This window comes from Salvelinus namaycush, chromosome 5, assembly GCF_016432855.1.
Source record: "Salvelinus namaycush isolate Seneca chromosome 5, SaNama_1.0, whole genome shotgun sequence".
NCBI lineage: Eukaryota > Metazoa > Chordata > Actinopteri > Salmoniformes > Salmonidae > Salvelinus > Salvelinus namaycush.
In genome coordinates this window covers 56,458,665-56,479,432 of record NC_052311.1, presented here as the reverse complement: position 1 = coordinate 56,479,432, position 20,768 = coordinate 56,458,665, and the positions used below count along the sequence as shown (strand labels likewise).

The window sequence follows — 20,768 nt, the reverse complement described above, 5'->3', positions numbered from 1 at the left end:
ACAGCTCACACACTCTTCCCAGGGTTCATCTGGTTTAAGGGGGGGCACCCAGATCGGGGTCATGCCACTGGTGTCGTGCCACCAGAGCAGTCAGCCCTGACACAGATGGCAGGAAAGGGCACAGGGGGCATTCCAGATGTGGACCACCCTCTGCCCCTGGCACTCATCAGGAGCCTGTGGGGACAGGCAGAGACAGGGTGACTTGATGATTTGGTCACAGATACGTATAATGTCTCACAGTATTCTGGTCTGGCTCAGTGCTGAGAACTCTTGGCCTCTGTAGTGACCACATTGACCATGGCCAAGGGGTTAAAAGTCAAGGTTCCACATTCTTTCTCGCAGTATCACAGTTTCCTTTTTCAGATGAATATAAAATAACATTTGATTGATGGCTCAAAACAAGAGAGAAAGAGAGCGGCAGTACATTGTATGTTTATCAGTTTGTGTGTGTGTGTGTGTCCACAAGTACAGTATGTGTAGATTTTCTCTCAGTCTGTGAGAGAGATACTGTAGTAGTGAGAGAGATACTGTAGTAGTGAGAGAGATACTGTAGTAGTGAGAGTCAGAAAGTCAGCCAGTTGATAGTGTAGCCAGAGCAGTGGAGCCTCAGTAACAGACTGACTGACAGACAGACTGACCTGGGAAACAGACTGACTGACAGACAGACTGACCTTAGAGGAATGACTGCTGTTTCCCATGCCCTCTATGTCTGACCCCTCAGGATGGGCATGCTGAACGCTCTAGTTCACACAGTCTGTCTGTCTGTCCCTGGTTCCTCTCCGTGTCTATCTGTATGTCCCCCCGGCCCTGCTCCACTACTCTCCACCCCCTCTGCCTAGCCACTCTAGCCCCTGCCTCATTCTCCCCTCTTCCCCTTGGACCCCAGCCAGTCTATGAGGAAATAAATATGTGAAGAAAGAAACTGGGAGGAATGTTAATGACGGCTGCTTCTTCCCCCTCCTTTTATACTGTGCCAGGTCCTGATGAAGTTGATATGAACACATGCCTCTCTCCCCCTCCCAATTCCTCTCTCTCTCCCCCTCTCAATTCCTCTCTCTCTCCCCTCCCAATTCCTCTATCTCTCCCTCCCTCTTCCAATTCCTCTCTCTCTCCCCTCCCAATTCCTCTCTCTCACTCCCTCTTCCAATTCCACTTTCTCTCCCCTCCCAATTCCTCTCTCTCTCTCCCTCCCTCTTCCAATTCCTATCTCTCTCCCCCTCTCAATTCCTCTCTCTCTCCCCTCCCAATTCATCTCTCTCTCTCACTCCCTCTTCCAATTCCTCTCTCTCTCCCGCTCCCAATTCCTCTTTCTCTCTCCCCCTCCCAATTCCTCTCTCTCTCTCTCCTCCTCCCAATTCCTCTCTCTCTTTCTTCTCCTTGCACTGAGAGCTCTCCCTCTTCCTCTCTCTCTCCCTCCTCCTATCTCTCCCCTTCTCCCTCTCCCTCTGCCCCGTACCCACCTCACTACTACTCTGACATGGATAGCTGGGGTAGTTTTCTCCTTCTATGGTTTGTTGGATCAGATCAGACATTCACAGGCATCGCATGCGAATAACATGTAAGGGTCAGAGCACACGGCATGCTGGCATTCCTCAGTTTAACGGTTTCGGAAGTGCTTGTGTGTTTTTGTAATGGTAAGACTACCCCCCCTGTTTACATTGACTGTATGTTCAGTACAGCTTGTATAACCCATATAACCCTGTGTTCAGCACTTTATTAGCCAGCAGAGTCTTTGAAAGTAGCTCGGCTGACGGTGGGGTTGCATGCTAGACAGAGCTTGTCAGTGTGTAGAGCCGTTCTGCTCTCACATATCTCTTTGTGCAATAGTACCCGCATCCACAATGACTCACACATGCTGAAAGGCAAGCAGCTCTCCTGGACTGCTGTTGGGTCTTGCAGGGACATATGTTTTGACACAGCCACAAAGACTTGTTCCAAAATAGTGTTTGGTTGCTAGCCGTGTTGGGTGCTGTTGAAAGGTCCTGCAGTGCTGCCGTGCCTTGCCTTAGTTATAACCATGGCATAGTGGTGGGGGAAGCAGGTGTTACTGCCTGTAGTCACACACACACACACACACACACACACACACACACACACACACACACACACACACACACACACACACACACACACACACACATGTGCACACACACACACACACATGTACTCATGCTTTCTGCCCTCCCAGGTCCCGGCTGTGGTTTCCTCATGGAAAAACATGACGACATGAAATGGCGTCTTGCTCTGAAGATGGAATGCTTCTTTCCGCTGTGAACGTCCCGTCGACCCGGGATGTTTGATTGTCAGAGGAGATATCGATCACAGATGTGTGCTTGTTTACTCGTAGCATCTGACCTAGCTAGCTAGCCGAGTGAATCTTCCCGCTCAGGCTAGCTGACAGCATTAGCAGGCAGGAATGCACACCTATATCAGCAACATAAGCCCTTTGTTTTCTAAGGCTTTTATATCGAGGTGAAGTTCACTCAGTCAGTTATACCTGTTTGTTCCTTTGTTTCTGGCTCTGTTGTTGCTCAGACTGTAACACCTTTTATCAGGTCAAATTAGCAATGACTGATGGGATTTTTTACCTTTTTCTGTCATGCTAAAACCTGACTTGTAAACGTACACCACACTTTCTGATAATACAGTATGTTCTAGATCAATCACACAGTGACCTGTAGTAATCATTCCTGCATTACCCCACCCTTAACCTGTTTGAGATAGGGGCAGTATTTTCACATCCACCCTTAAGCCTCAAAAGTTATGTTTCGTTTAAAATGGGAACATACCCATTTTTACATTGAGTTCAACATCCAACATCTGTGGTGAAAATGAAGGGAGAAGAAGGCCCTGCTGGAGTTAGCTAGCTGTGTTCCTCTCTGCAGAGGGGGTCTATTGAGTTCACTAGTGGAGATCTGCTCTATTCCCTCAGAGGAGGAGAGACAGGAGGAACAGTGGGAGTGGGCTTCAGAGTTCCTGGCATTAGGTGGGTTTGTAATGAGAACTCAGAGGTCTCTCTCACATACACACACATACTGTACATGCACACACACACAGAGCTCGGTAGCTCCGGCAGAGGGAGGAATAACATCATGTTTATTTAATGGACTGCAGGCCTAATTACTGACTGACTTGGTTGTACTTTGTTATTTTTTCTGTTTCCCCTTCGGTGCTGGATGGGAGGCGGGTTCAGGAGTTCAGAGCCTCCCCGTACAAACACACACGCGTCGCACGCACACACACAGGAGCGTGGGGCAGTTCAATGAAAGCCTACAGGGATTTGAGAGGCTGCCTCTGTATTCACCCTCTCTGATGAAGTCTTTCATGGTGACTGGATCAGCCTGTGTCACGGGCCTGCCAGGGAGAGGAGGTTGTGTAGACCATGCTAACAGTCTGTTGTCTTTCCAATATGAAGACGAATGTAATGGGTGCTTATATTTACAAGTGTGTATTATACATACTGTATGTGTGAATTGGAAATTCCCCCTGAGACACCAGAGCCAGCCATTGTCAATGGCAACCCTGGAGCAATTACGTTTCAGTGCTTTGCTCAAGGGCACATCAACAGATTTTTCACCTTGTCAGCTAGGGGATTTGAACTAGCAATCTTTCAGTTACTGGCCCAGCACTCTAACCACTAGGCTACCTTCTGCCCTGTTTCTGTTACGTAGGTAGTGAACCATGCTAACTGTCTGTCTGTCTTCCCTGTAGGTTGGGCTATGTGGACCATGCTGAGGAGTTAGCCTCTAGGTTCCTCCAGTGCTTCCCAAAGAACCGTCTGTCTGCTCAGGCAGCTCTCCAGCATGAGTACTTCAGCCACCTTCCTCCACGGCTCTGGGAGATCTCAGACAGTATGTATACCTTTACTAAGATACTGGATCTCTCTCGCTTTATTTAGCTTGATTTCTCTCTCTCGCTCTGTTCTCTCTCTGTCTAGAGGAGTATCTGTATCCCTACATCACTCCAATGCAATGGTCTTCCCCCCTCTTTCTATGTATTTCTCCATATCTCTCACCCGCTCTTCCCCTCTACCCCCCCCCCCCCCCCCCCCCCCTCCCCCGCACTCTCACCATAAAGCAGTGCAACTAGTGGTTGTTGTTGTTCATGCAGAGAGATCCTCTGTTAAAAGCCCAGATGGACCTCAGTTGTCCACCTCAAGATCTGCATTTGGATGTCTTTTCCATCTTACTCACTTGTTAAGTAAAAACAGATGAGTTCTGGTGGAGCATGATCTTCTCTCTTACATTAAGAGTCTATGAGAATAAGGGGAGTGAGAATACATACTACTCTGCTCAATGCTTTGCAACATAAAGTTGTTTATGAAAGTATTGTATTAATATGAATTATGTTGATCTGGTCAGCCACGTGCTTCATTATGTTTGTGTCAGTAGCTTCAGCCACATATCTATGATCATATGCTATCCTTTCATGTTTTTGGCATGCTATTTTTATATCTGAGAATTAAGCAATGATATCAGGCCACACCCGGCCATGATTACAGACATCTGTGTGTGTGTCCTTTGACGATATATAAACTAGTCATTGGTGTTTGTCATTATACCCCGATGAAGACAGCTTGTCTGTCAAAACGTTATTAGGTTATTAAATTATTGCGTCTGAGCTCCTAGAGTGTGCGGCTCTCCTTAAATTGTTTAAGTGTTCTACTCCACTTGCCAGCACCTCGCCTAAATAGGTGTGCGTTTCTTTCACCTCTAGATGAATCTGTTACCCAGTAAACTGCACCCTACTGACAAAAGGCTCTTAAACGATGCCGGATGATAATTATTTTCCTGAAACTGGTCAAAGACCCAAACAAGATTACTTTGAATATAGCCAAAAAGAACGTGATAAGATAATTGTATCGGAGTCCCTTTTTGACATGCCGGGGGTAATTCTGACCTCTCGAAAGAACTCTTAAACTTATCTAAGCGCCAGACGAGAATGCATCTACACATAGTCACACTTAGTGATTATGTGCGTCAAGGCGTTATTCCACGGGGACTCAGGTGGCAAAAAGAACCATGATTGGGACAGCGCACAGATGATTTCTGTGAGCGCTGGTGTGCCATCCTGAACAAATGCTCTATTGATTTAATGACATTAATTGTTGACCAATTGAACAATGATTTTATTCAAATGGATAACACGATTGAAGAGAAACGCACAGCTCTGCAAGGAGCTGTTAATGATGATGGCATATTCAATGAACTGATGAAAACTAACCAAGCGCTCCAGGACAAGATGTCTACAGAAATAAAGGAACTTAAAATCAAGAAATTCTAACCCTTCTGGAGAAACCCTGACAAGAGGTCCTGCTCCTCCTCTCCATGACAGACGCAGGAGGGATGCAGCTTACTTCTATCCACCTTGTCTGACCAACGCTCTACAACCAGCGCCTCATCCGCTTCCAGTGGCAGTTTTTTATCCAACAAGAGACTGTGGCGACAGAAGCGTAGAGGTGGCCGCGGACACGCGCACCAACGAGATACCGCACCCAACCCACGCGGTCCCAGAACCCACGGGACTAAGTGTCTTCAATTTACCAAGCAAGATATTGAGCCCTGCCCATGTCTCCTTGCTTAATAAAGGGTTATATTTTGTGCCTACAACTCAGTGCCACGATTTCGATGTTAAGGTAGACATGTTTAAGTTTTTTAGAAACATCCGTTTAAGGGAATACTTTAGCTTCCCTAATCGTGATATTTCTACTGAACATGTAGGCCGCCCATTCTCCGACTCCTTTTTGATGTACGAGTTATTTTGTACCTCCATCCAATCGCAATCACTCTATTGTGACGTATTGCAGACTCGTTGAAGAAGATGTTGTTCATCTCCTTAAGAACAAACAGGAGTACATATCTTTCCATAATTTACGTAAGGATGAAAAACAAGCTTTGCTTGATTTACAATCCAATACGTCAGTCCTTACCCGCCCTGCTGATAAGGGTGGGCTGGTTGTACTCATGGATAGGGCTGTTTATGTAAATGAGTGTCATAGACAGCTGTTTGACAACACCTTTTACAAGAAACTCAGAAGTGACCCCACTGCCCAATTTCAGAACACCATCTTTACTGTCCTAGATGGGTATGTAAGTTCTGGTCAGATAACCAAAAAAGAACATGACTTTTTGGCTATTCAACACCATAAAATTGCTACTTTCTATACTTTTCCGAAATTACACAAGACTGTTACAAAACCTCCAGGGCGCCCTATTGTAGCGGGCATTGATGCAGTAACAGCCCCTATTGTAGCGGGCATTGATGCAGTAACAGCCCCTATTGTAGCGGGCATTGATGCAGTAACGGCCCCTCTCTCTACTTTTGTTGACTTTTTTATTAGATCACTCGCAGAACAGCTCCCCTCCTTTGTAAAGGACACCGGCAGTATGATCTCAGAACAGCTCCCCTCCTTTGTAAAGGACACCAGCAGTATGATCTCAGAACAGCTCCCTCCTTTGTAAAGAACACCAGCAGTATGATCTCAGAACAGCTCCCCTCCTTTGTAAAGGACACCAGCAGTATGATCTCAGAACAGCTCCCCTCCTTTGTAAAGGACACCGGCAGTATGATCTCAGAACAGCTCCCCTCCTTTGTAAAGGACACCGGCAGTATGATCTCAGAACAGCTCCCTCCTTTGTAAAGAACACCAGCAGTATGATCTCAGAACAGCTCCCCTCCTTTGTAAAGGACACCGGCAGTATGATCTCAGAACAGCTCCCCTCCTTTGTAAAGGACACCGGCAGTATGATCTCAGAACAGCTCCCCTCCTTTGTAAAGGACACCGGCAGTATGATCTCAGAACAGCTCCCCTCCTTTGTAAAGGACACCGGCAGTATGATCTCAGAACAGCTCCCCTCCTTTGTAAAGGACACCGGCAGTATGATCTCAGAACAGCTCCCCTCCTTTGTAAAGGACACCGGCAGTATGATCTCAGAACAGCTCCCCTCCTTTGTAAAGGACACCAGCAGTATGATCTCAGAACAGCTCCCCTCCTTTGTAAAGGACACCAGCAGTATGATCTCAGAACAGCTCCCCTCCTTTGTAAAGGACACCGGCAGTATGATCTCTATTATTGAATCTCTTGATCCTCTCCCTGATAATACTTTGTTAGTTACTTTTGATGTTGAGTCGTTATACACAAATATTCCATACGAGGGCGGTATTGAAGCTATGGAACATTTTCTTCTGCAACGTGACCCCAATTAACTACCTTCCAGTGCATGCATTATAACATTGGCTAAAATAGTACTCACACACAAGTACTTCATGTTTCTAAATGATTTCTTTATTCAGACAAAGGGTACCGCTATGGAATCCTCCATGGCTCCTAACTTTGTATGTGGGTTACATGGAGAAACATTTGTATGTCGGTTACATTTTCATTCCTCTCAAAATGTTTTCTTGCCTAACATTATTATTTGGAAACGGTATATTGATTATATTTTTGTTCTATGGAGGGGTGATGCAAAACAGCTCCAGGCATTCTTAACTCTTGTTCTGAGCATCTGAGATTTACTATGTAATCGGACAGATGTCAAATCAGTTTCCTTGATCTTCTGATCTTGTGTGAGGATAATGTTCTATACACTGATCTTTACAGGAAACCTACTGATCGTAACAGTTTGTTGAGGGGTGATAGTTGTCACCTGTTTCCCTTGAAAAACAGTTTGCCCTACAATTCTGTAGGAATTTGCAAAATTTGCATAAAAAACTATCAGATTTAGACAGAAATATGGCTGAGACGCAAAGAAAATTCAAGGAGAGGGGGTACAAAATGGTCAGATTAATACTGTCATTGAGAAAATTCAAAACAAACCGAGACAGGATCTTTTTCAAGGGCAGTCTCACAAAAATAAGCATTCTTGCAACTACCCGCTATTCAAAGTGCTCTGAACAAATTAAGGGAATCATTCACAAACATTGGCACATTCTAAGATCTGATGACAGTATCGGTAATGTGTTTTCGGACCCTCTCTTGGTCGTGTTCTTGTAGGGCAGAAATCTCAGAGATCAATTGGTAAACTCTGATTTACCACCACAAAATATCCCTGCACAATGTCTATTTGCGCCCCTACTGGATGGAAACTACAAGTGTAACGGCTGTGCATAATGCAATGTCACTTACAAATGTAGATCCTTCAAACACCCCCAAACAGGGAAACAGATCCCAATCAAAGGTGTTATTTATCTTAGAACTTGCGTACCCAGTTGCGGTCCACTTTTTGGAAGTGAACCACTCGATTTCGTCCCTACGTTATATCGGCATCGAACATGTCACCCTCCCTAGGAGAGGGGGTGACCTCGACAATTTATTGTTAAAACGAGAGGCTGCCTGGATCTTTAATTTAAAGACCCTTGCTCCCCTCGGGCTCAACGTAGACTTTGATCTGAAGCCATTCTTGTGATTTTGCTTTTGTAAATGTTTGTAGGCCTACAGTATGCATTATGTACTACAGTAAGTTATTGCATCTGAGCTCCTAGAGTGTGCGGCTCTCCTTTAATTTTTCAAGATATGAAACAAGACCTCAAGGAGGCAGTCATCACATACAACAGGTATGTATATAGGCAACTACCAAAATAAAGGAAACACCAACATAGTGTATTAATAGGGCGTTGGACCACCACAAGCTACCAGAACAGCTTCAATGCACCTTGACACAGATTCTACAAGTGTCTGGAACTCTATTGGAGGGATGCGACATCATTCTTCCACCAGAAATGCCATAATTTGGTGTTTTGTTTATGGTGGTGGAAAATGCTGTTGCAGGCGCTGCTCCAGAATCTCCCAGAAGTGTTCAATTGGGTTGCGATCTAGTGACTGAGACACACACACACACACACACACACACACACACACACACACACACACACACACACACACACACACACACACACACACACACACACACACACACACACACACACACACACACTTTAAACCCCTATGCTCCTTTGAGACCCCTCTTTCAAAGTCACTGAGATCTCTTCTAGCCATGGTAGCCAAAATAATTTATAAAAATGTATAATTTTCTTATGACAATACCCAACCTGGCATCCTACATGACAGTTCAGTTGCCATAGAATCAGAACAGGACATTCAACTGTGTCATTCAGAGGTGACATACTACCCATATTATTAGACTAGAAACACAGATACATACAGAGCCAATCATATCTGTTCACCCCTCTCATCACCAGTGTCAAAGCCCAAAGCCTGTTCAGATAGCTTCATAGGAGCTGCATTGGGACCGCCTGCCAGAGACAACCCACCCACAGGCTGGTCATTTTAATATGAGAATCATTCTAATTTTAAATTCCCCAGATGAGGATTGATTGATCTCTATTAATCCTGTTATCAGCAGGCCACAGTAGGTTGTTCTGTTAGGAGAAGCAGGAGCTCTGCGGCTGTCACCGGGCTGGGAGAGATGGTGGCTCTCTTTGTGCTGTTACACACACACACACACACACACATGCATATGCACACACACACATGCAGGCATGATTGCACGCTCTCTCTCTCACACACGCACACACACACACACACACACACACATAAACAAACACACTAACACAAAGAGGCAGGCTTTTGATTGAGGAAGAATATAGTCAAATTAAAACTGTTATACTGTATAAATGAGGTCCTTGGTGGATCAACACTGTAGCAGCAGGGAGGGAGGGAGGAATGAAAGGAGGGAGGGAGAGAATAACAAATGGTGGTGGAGGAGGGGAAGCGGAGGAGAAATGACTCTGAAGAGAAGGAATAAGAGAAGTAAAATGAAGGGATCATTGTTATCCTGGGTGTTAGCCTGCTAGCGAAACATGGTGATGTTGTTTTGTGCAGCAGGTAGACAGGCAGCAGGAGAATAGAGACTGATGGGAAATGGCCCAGCCCATGATACCACTGGGAGTTAAATCTGACTGTCAGAACTCTAACACTAACTAACATGAGCTTTACATTCATTACAACACCACAGATAATGAAGAAAGAAACATAGCACACACAAACACACACACACACAACACATATGTATACACACACACACAACACATTTATACACACACACAGCGTGTTCAACATTAAAGCTGAATCTTTATTAGTGTTATCTGGCTAGGGACTGAAGGAGAACATGGTTTATTCAGCCACAAATGCACTCCGTTGTCTAATGTGTTGGGAATTATAGAGACAATAGCTAGACAGATTTATTATGAACAATGGAAGAATTACAGGAGGCATAATAGACTTCCCAGTCCCGTGGGGGAGGGGGGTGAATTGGATTGTGACATTTAACAGAAACACTGTGGGAATCTGAGACAGAAGTACTGTACAATAATATTGTCCTTGACTCGACCTTCGCTGTATTACGGACTCTGATATCTCGCTGTATTACGGACTCGGATATCTCGCAGTATTACTGACTCTGATATCTCGCAGTATTACTGACTCTGATATCTCTCAGTATTACTGACTCTGATATCTCGCAGTATTACTGACTCTGATATCTCGCAGTATTACGGACTCTGATATCTCACAGTATTACAGACTCTGATATCTCTCAGTATTACTGACTCTGATATCTCGCAGTATTACTGACTCTGATATCTCTCAGTATTACAGACTCTGATATCTCTCAGTATTACTGACTCTGATATCTCGCAGTATTACGGACTCTGATATCTCACAGTATTACAGACTCTGATATCTCTCAGTATTACTGACTCTGATATCTCGCAGTATTACTGACTCTGATATCTCGCTGTATTACGGACTCGGATATCTCGCAGTATTACTGACTCTGATATCTCGCAGTATTACGGACTCTGATATCTCACAGTATTACAGACTCTGATATCTCTCAGTATTACGGACTCTGATATCTCACAGTATTACTGACTCTGATATCTCGCTGTATTACGGACTCGGATATCTCGCAGTATTACTGACTCTGATATCTCGCAGTATTACGGACTCTGATATCTCACAGTATTACAGACTCTGATATCTCGCTGTATTACGGACTCTGATATCTCACAGTATTACAGACTCTGATATCTCGCTGTATTACGGACTCTGATATCTCACAGTATTACAGACTCTGATATCTCTCAGTATTACAGACTGATATCTCACAGTATTACTGACTCTGATATCTCTCAGTATTACAGACTCTGATATCTCACAGTATTACGGACTCTGATATCTCACAGTATTACGGACTCTGATATCTCACAGTATTACGGACTCTGATATCTCACAGTATTACGGACTCTGATATCTCACAGTATTACTGACTCTGATATCTCTCAGTATTACAGACTCTGATATCTCACAGTATTACGGACTCTGATATCTCTCAGTATTACAGACTCTGATATCTCACAGTATTACGGACTCTGATATCTCGCAGTATTACAGACTCTGATATCTCTCAGTATTACAGACTCTGATATCTCACAGTATTACTGACTCTGATATCTCTCAGTATTACGGACTCTAATATCACGCTGTATTACGAACTCTGATATCTCGCTGTATTACAGACTCTGATATCTCGCTGTATTACGGGCTCTGATATCTCACAGTATTACAGACTCTGATATCTCACAGTATTACAGACTCTGATATCTCGCTGTATTACGGACTCTGATATCTCGCAGTATTACGGACTCTGATATCTCACAGTATTACAGACTCTGATATCTCGCTGTATTACGGACTCTGATATCTCGCAGTATTACAGACTGATATCTCACAGTATTACAGACTCTGATATCTCGCTGTATTACGGACTCTGATATCTCGCTGTATTACGGACTCTGATATCTCGCAGTATTACAGACTCTGATATCTCACAGTATTACAGACTCTGATATCTCACAGTATTACAGACTCTGATATCTCGCTGTATTACGGACTCTGATATCTCACAGTATTACAGACTCTGATATCTCGCTGCATTACGGACTCTGATATCTCGCTGTATTACGGACTCTGATATCTCACAGTATTACAGACTCTGATATCTCGCTGCATTACGGACTCTGATATCTCACAGTATTACAGACTCTGATATCTCGCTGCATTACGGACTCTGATATCTCACAGTATTACAGACTCTGATATCTTGCAGTATTACGCACTCGGTTATCTCGCTGTATTACGGACTCGGATATCTCGCTGTATTACGGACTCTGATATCTCCTCACGGAAAGGAAATAAAGGATGTGAGAGAGAGTGGGGTTTTTATAACTCAGTTCAGTTATAGTGTGTCCTCCAACTCTCGAAAAAGCCTTAAAGAGATAAACTCTCTTCATTTCAGAGTATTTTGACTCAATCTGTAATCCTTTGACTCTAAGAGGAAACTATGAGGTTGGCTTTAATGACTGATAAATCACATTCTCTCACTCTTTCTCCCTCACTCTCTTTTGTCTCTCTCTCTCTTTCTCTCTCACTCACCTTTCTCTCTCTCTCTCTCCTACCCCAGTGGCTACTATCTTCACGGTACCAAATGTCAAGCTGCAGGTGGAGTCAGGTGACAGTATACAGGTGTGTACCAGGACCAGCTCCAGCCATGCTAAAGGACCGTCCAGCAGCAAACACTGACCGGGGCAGACTGCCCCTCAGCTAGCCAGGTATGTACACACACACACACACACACACACACACACACACACACACACACACACACACACACACACACACACACACACACACACACACACACACACACACATACACATACACATACACACACACACACACACACACATACATTAAATGCTAATAGAATGAAATACATGCTCTTCAACCGATCGCTGCCCACACCCGCCCACCCGACAAGCATCACTACTCTGGACGGTTCTGACTTAGAATATGTGGACAACTATAAATACCTAAGTGTCTGGCTAGACTGTAAACTCTCCTTCCAGATTCACATTAAGCATCTCTCTGCCTTTACCTCCCTTATCTCACCTCATTTGCTCACATTGTATATAGACTTATTTTTCTACTGTACTATTGACTGTATGTTTTGTTTATTCCATGTGTAACTCTGTGTTGTTGTATGTGTCGAATTGCTATGCTTTATCTTGGCCAGGTCGCAGTTGCAAATGAGAACTTGTTCTCAACTAGCTTACCTGGTTAAATAAAAGTAAAATAAAAAAAATATTAAAAAATCTCCAATCCAAAATTAAATCTAGAGTCGGCTTCCTATTTCGCAACAAAGCCTCCTTCACTCATGCTGCCAAACATACCCTTGTAAAACTGACTATCCTACCGATCCTTGACTTTGGCAATGTCATTTATAAAATAGCCTCAACACTACTCAGCAAATTGGATGCAGTCTATCACAGTGCCATCCGTTTTGTCACCAAAGCCCCATATGCTACCCAAAACGGCTCTCTTTGGCTGGTCCTCGCTACATATTCGTCGCCAAACCCACTGGCTCCAGGTCATCTATAAGTCTTTGCTAGGTATAGCTCCACCTTATCTCAGCTCACTAGTCACCATAGCAACACCCACCCGTAGCACACGCTCCAGCAGGTGTATTTCACTGGTCATCCCCAAAGCCAACACCTCCTTTGGTCACCTTTCCTTCCAGTTCTCTGCTGCCATTGACTGGAACGAATTGCAAAATCACTAAAGTTGGAGACTTATATCTGTCTCACTAACTTTAAGCGTCAGCTGTCAGAGCAGCTTACCAATCGCTGCAGCTGTACACAGCCCATCTGTAAATAGCCCATCCAACCAACTACCTACCTCATCCCCATATTTGTTTTTCTGCTCTTTTGCACACCAGTATCTCTACTTGCACATCCTCATCTGCACATATATCACTCCAGTGTAAATTGCTAAATTGTAATTACTTCGCCACTATTGGCCTATTTATTGCCTTACCTCCTTACTTCATTTGCACACACTGTATACAGATTTTTCTATTGTGTTATTGACTGTACGTTTGTTTATCCCATGTGTAACTCTGTGTTGTTGTTTTTGTCGACACTGCTTTGCTTTATCTTGGCCAGGTCGCAGTTGTAAATGAGAACTTGTTCTCAACTGGCCTACCTGGTTAAATAAAGGTGAAATAAATAAATAAATACACAAACACATATACACACACACATACACAAACATATACACTACCGTTCAAAAGTTTGGGGTCACTTAGAAATGTCCTTGTTTTTGAAAGAAAAGCACATTTTTTGTCCATTAAAATAACATCAAATTGATCAGAAATACGGTGTAGCTGGTGTAGCTACGGTGTAGCCGGTGATCAGGAATACGGTGTAGCCCCGGACTGAGTACCCTCGTTGCGGGCCCCGGACTGGGCACCCTCGTTGCGGGTCCTGGACTGGGCACCCTCGCTGCGGGCCCCGGACTGGGCACCCTCGCTGCGGGCCCCGGACTGGGCACCCTCGTTGCGGGCTCCGGACAGGAGACCGTCGCTGGAGACTCCGGACTGGAGAACGTCGCTGGAGGCGCCGGACTGGAGAACGTCGCTGGAGGCTCCGGACTGGAGAACGTCGCTGGAGGCTCCGGACTGGAGACCGTCGCTGGAGCCTCCGGACTGGGGAACGTCGCTGGAGGCTCCGGACTGGGGAACGTCGCTGGAGGCTCCGGACTGGGGACCGTCGCTGGAGGCTCCGGACTGGGGACCGTCGCTGGAGGCTCCGGACTGGGGGCCGTCGCTGGAGGCTCCGGACTGGGGACCGTCGCTGGAGGCTCCGGACTGGAGGCTGTCGTTGGAGGTTTCGTGCCATGACTCCTCACTGGAGGCCTCGTGCCATGGATCATCACTGGAGGTTTCTTGCCATGGATCATCACTGGAGGCTTCGTGCCATGGATCATCACTGGAGGCTTCGTGCCATGGATCATCACTGGAGGCTTCTTGCCATGGATCATCACTGGATGCTTCTTGCCATGGATCATCACTGGAGTGAGGAGACGTATGGGCAGTCTGGTACGTGGAGCTGCCACAGGGCTCACCAGGCTGGGGAGACATACAGGAGGCCTGGTTCTGGCAGCAGGCACAGGACTCACCAGGCTGGGGAAACATACAGGAGGCCTGGTTCTGGCAGCAGGCACAGGACTCACCAGGCTGGGGAGACATACAGGAGGCCTGGTTCTGGGGACAGGCACAGGACTCACCAGGCTGGAGAGACATACAGGCTTTGTCCTTGGCAGAGGCACCGGATACACTGGGCCGTGGAGGCGCACTGGAGGTCTCGAGCTTAGAGCTGGCACAACCCGTTCTGGCTGGATGCTCACCCTAGCCCGGCAGATGCGGGGAGCTGGGATGTAGCGCACCGGGCTGTGAACGCGCACTAGAGACCAGTACGACGCTCACCACCCAAAAAGAAAATTGGGGGGGCTGCCTCTCGTGCCTGCTCCGTTGCCGTGACTCCTGGTAGCGAAGTCGTTCCTCCCTCGCTACTTCAGCCTGTTTCCATGGCAGGGTCTTGTTCCCTGCCATAACCTCCTCCCATGTCCAAGATGTCCTCCATTCTCTCTTCTCCCGGGCCCAGGATCCCTGCTCCTCCTGGCCACGCTGCCTGGTCCTTTGGTGGTGGTGGGAAGTTCTGTCACGACCGTCGTAAGAAGTAGACCAAAGCGCAGCGTGGTTAGCGTACATATTCCTTTTATTAGGTGATGACGCCGACAAAACAATAAACAATACAAATAACGACCGTGAAGCTTAAGGGCTATGTGCCACAAACAAAGTTAACTTCCCACAGTGAAAGGAGGGAAAAGGGCTACCTAAGTATGGTTCCAAATCAGAGACAACGATAGACAGTTGTCCCTGATTGAGAACCATACCCGGCCAAAACATAGAAATAGAAAATCATAGAAAACAAAAACATAGAATGCCCACCCCAAATCACACCCTGAACAAACCAAAATAGAGACATAAAAAGGCTCTCTAAGGTCAGGGCGTGACAGTCTATGTTCTTTTTCCCATCATAATCTTTTATTTTTATTGGCCAGTCTGAGATATGGCTTTTTCTTTGCAACTCTGCCTAGAAGGCCAACATCCCGGAGTCGCCTCTTCGCTGTTGACGTTGAGACTGGTGTTTTGCGGGTACCATACCACCAACAAAAACCAGCTGCCTTCTGACCACTAACAGCCCTCAAAGGATCCTAAAGCTGAAGTGGTCATGATATGGTATAGTAAAGTGTAGCAGGGGATCCTGTGTAATGGCTGGTGGGTTATCTTCAGCTCTGACTGGGGAAGGAGGTGGTCCTGTTCAGGAGGGACGGGGTTCCCTATTCACCAGGCACATAAAGAGGCTGTATTTGCATGTAATGAGAGATCTGGGGGCCAGACGGAGGGGATAATGATGTTGAAGTGGCCAGGGCCAAACTTAAGGGCCACTCCAGGGCCCCACTCACAGGATTAAACCTGCAGTTACAGACAGACAGGTGCAGGGACAGGTGCATGGGTTTAGGGATGAGGCTCATTGGGTGAAGCCTGACTGGAGAGGATGACAACCACACACCTACTCATACACACACACACACACACACACACAGACACACACACAGACACACACATACACACACACATACACACACACAGACACAGACACAGACACACACACATAGGGCCATAGGGTACATAAACCAAACACAGTAGTTTTACACACCAAACTGGACGATGTATCGATCTCCTCTCCTCCTCCCTCTATTTCACACCATCATTTCATCCCATTTCATCTAATATTTCTATACTTCTTAATTCCTTTATTTACATTTTCTGGATTTGTGTGTATTGTTTTGTATTGTTAGGTGTTACTGCACTGCAATAACATCTGCAAAATATGTGTACTTGACCAATACAATTTGATTTGATTTAGAAAGAGAGGGAGCAAGCAAAGAAATAGAGACATACTGTACATGATAGGCATGTGTGTTGTTTGAAGGGGGAAGGCAGGAGAGTGAGAGAGAGAGAGAGCGAGAGAGAGAGAGAGAAACAGAGAGGATGAGAGCAAAATAGAAAGAGAGAGAGAGAGGGAGGAAAAAAACAGGCCTCACAGGCTGCACATGGACAGTCATAGAAGTGTACTTCAGAGCTATACTGTATGTTTATTCATGAGTGTGCATTATTCAGGGGAATGGCTGATGCAACATTGTACCTTGCCTTTGCAATGGCTCTCTCTGTACCATCGATCCTCACGATGACCATGAAGTTCACTTTGAAGTTATTTTCGACCACCTTTAGGTTGATTTCCATTGAGTTTGTACTTCTTGCAATCAGCCTCGCAAACGTCAGTTTCATATTGCACGGTTCCGTTGGCTCAGAGGTATTACAGTCTACAGTCAGCTCTTCTCCTCATCTCCTTTCCTCATCTCCTTTCCTGGTGTCACAGAGAATGACTGGTGAAAACAAGCGTTGCATAGGCCTCCACCACATTGCTTTTAGCTGTGTTTTCACGTCTGTGCAGAGAGGAGATGAGCAGTACCTGATGTAGCAGTACCTGTCAGCAGCCAGCCAGCCAGACAGACAGACATGTGAGAGTCAGACAGACGGAGAAAGCAGCTCTGGGTCAGAAATAGGACACTATGGGCCCTCAGCATCACAATAAGACCCACAAGCGCGCTGAAGCTACAGTTAGAAGTTTACATACACTTACATGCTGACCAGACCGGACACGTCGCATGCGCAAGCGTCGCAAAATACATTTAGAAATCCATGTTATTCAATTATTGCACCCACACTGCTCGCGCGCGCCAACGAGCGTCTGCGTTGCCAAGGGCTAAAATAGAACTCCTTTCTATTTCTGACGCAGATCGCGCTGAAAGCCCTGCCTCTCCCATCTCCTCATTGGTTTATAGAAGCAGGTACCCATGTGCCATCTCCTCATTGGTTATACCCACGTGGGTGATTGAAAGACAAACTGTTTTGCCGGTCGTCGTGGAAATACTATGAAAGTTTAGATGCCGATCACCATATAAGTTCAAAGATGAAAAAGTATGGAAGGAGGAGAGATGACTAGAAATTATTTGGTTGGCCGTTTTATGTGTGGATTGATTGTCGGAGTAGAGGATCTTGTGCATTTCAGGTAAAATAACAACTCAATGTTTATATCCCAGGACAAATTAGCTAGCAACAGCAAGCTAGCTAAATAGGACAAATTAGCTAGCAAGTGCAAGCTAACTAGCTAAATTGCCATACATGTTTAATGCTTTTCGACCTGTCCCCAAATTAATGTAATTGGTTCAGAGTTTGTTTTGATATTTTAACCTGCGTGTCGTGATCGCGTTTGGTGTGGGGGGACAAAATACATTTATGCACGATAGCGCACGCGCGCAGACGGTTTGGGTTCCGTGTTAGGTTGTAGTCATTAAAACTCGTTTTTCAACCACTCCACAAATTTCTAGTTAATAAACTATAGTTTTGGCAAGTCGGTTAGGACATCTATTTTGTGCATGACACAAGTCATTTTTCCAACAATTGTTTACAGACAGATTATTTCACTTATAATTCACTGTATCACAATTACAGTGGGTCAGAAGTTTACATACACTAAGTCGACTGTGCCTTTAAACAGCTTGGAAAATTCCAGAAAATTATGTCATGGCTTTAGAAGCTTCTGACATCATTTGAGTCAATTGGAGGTGTACCTGTGGATGTATTTCAAGGCCTACCTTCAAACTCAGTGCCTCTTTGCTTGACATCATGGGAAAATCAAAAGAAATCAGCCAAGACCTCAGAAAAATATTGTGGATCTCCACAAGTCTGGTTCATCCTTGAGAGCAATTTCCAAAGGCCTGAAGGTACCACGTTCATCTGTACAAACAATAGTACGCAAGTATAAACACCATGGGACCACGCAGCCATCATACCGCTCAGGAAGGAGACGCGTTATGTCTCCTAGAGATCAACGTACTTTGGTGCGAAAAGTGCAAATCAATCCCAGAACAACAGCAAAGGACCTTGTGAAGATGCTGGAGGAAACAGGTACAAAAGTATCTATATCCAGGGTAAAACGAGTCCTTTAACGACATAACTTGAAAGGCCGCTCAGCAAGGAAGAAGCCACTGCTCCAAAACCGCCATAAAAAAGCCAGACTACGGTTTGCAACTGCACATGGGGACAAAGATCGTACTTTTTGGAGAAATATCCTCTGGTCTGATGAAACAGAAATAGAAACTGTTTGGCCATAATGACCATCGTTATGTTTGGAGGAAAAAGGGGGAGGCTTGCAAGCCGAAGAACACCATCCCAACCGTGATGGACGGAGGTGGCAGCATCATGTTGTGGGGGTGCTTTGCTGCAGGAGGGACTGGTGCACTTCACACAGTAGATTGCATCATGAGGACGGAAAATTATTTGGACATATTGAAGCAACATCTCAAGACATCAGTCAGGAAGTTAAAGCTTGGTCGCAAATGGGTCTTCCAAATGGACAATGACCCCAAGCATACTTCCAAAGTTGTGGCAAAATAGCTTAAGGAAAGTCAAGGTATTGGAGTGGCTATCACAAAGCCCTGACCTCAATCCTATAGAAAGCTGTGGGCAGAACTGAAAAAGTGTGTGCGAGCAAGGAGGCCTACAAACCTGACTCAGTTACACCAGCTCTGTCAGGAGGAATGGGCCAAAATGTATCCAACTTATTGTGGGAAGCTTCTGGAAGGCTACCCGAAACGTTTGACCTAAGTTAAACAATTTAAAGGCAATGCTACCGAATATTAATTGAGTGTATGTAAACTTCTGACCCACTGGGAATGTGATGAAAGAGAAAGAAGATGAAATAAATCATTCTCTCTACTATTATTCTGACATTTCACATTCTTAAAATAAAGTGGTGATCCTAACTGACCTAAGACAGGGCATTTTTACTAGGATGTCAGGAATTGTGAAAAACTGAGTTTAAATGTATTTGGCTGAGGTGTATGTACATTTCTGACTTCAACTGTGTACCGTCTGTCCTTTCGGTCCACTATGTAGAGCACTCAGGCAGCTGTTTATGTGGCTCTCACACACATTCAGCCACACACGCTCACACAGACACACACACACACAACGTTTAGCCATGCCGGCTCAGTGGCCACCTGCCTGAGGGACTCCATACCTCAGCATTGTGTTACTTGATTCTTTGCATATGCCATACACAACCACACATACACACACACACCAGTGCACGGATTTCACGCACCAGAGCACACCTCTACCAGCAGTTTGTCATATATGTTTTTGCTTCCTGTCTTATATCCTTTTTTTCCTTTTTTTTTCCTTTATTTATTTTATTACAAAAAACACAAAGAAGGGGTAACATTAAAGTATTAGAACATGAAGGTCAAACAATACAGCAACAAGACACTATCAAACATGTATCAGTCCCATCCTTATGTGTGAGGGTGCGTGTGCATGACAGTGATATAAAATATATGTCATAGTTTCCTTTTTCATGATCCTATATCCTTTAACCTTTAACCAGCATAAACATGTTTCATCACCATCAACTAGATCCAACAGTAAAGCTCTGTACTTTAGTGTAGCATTTTGCATTTTCTATGCCATTTAAATTGTCAAAGCCCTAAAAATTGTCAAAGACTCCAGCCACCCTATTCATAAACTACGGCAAGCGGTACCGGAGCACCAAGTCTAGGTCGAAACGGCTCCTTGACAGCTTCTACCCCCTAGCAATTAGACTGCTAAACCGTTAATCAAATGGCTACCCGGACTATTTGCTTTTTTTAGCAAATATTTTCTTACTTTTTTAATAATTCTGCATTGGTTAAGGGGTTGTAAGTAACCATTTCACGGTAA

At 45.1% G+C, this 20,768-nt stretch overlaps 1 protein-coding gene across 1 annotated transcript in view; it reads left to right on the top strand.

Moving 5' to 3' along the window:
• cdk14 (cyclin-dependent kinase 14) overlaps positions 1–20,768 on the top strand; it is a 214,839-nt gene that overhangs the window by 144,270 nt on the left and 49,801 nt on the right. The window contains exons 13-14 of the mRNA XM_038993233.1: positions 3,712–3,851; positions 12,483–12,630. Of these exons, the coding sequence (XP_038849161.1) occupies positions 3,712–3,851; positions 12,483–12,601 (259 nt within the window). The 3' untranslated portion in view covers positions 12,602–12,630. The remainder of the gene's footprint in view (positions 1–3,711; positions 3,852–12,482; positions 12,631–20,768) is intronic.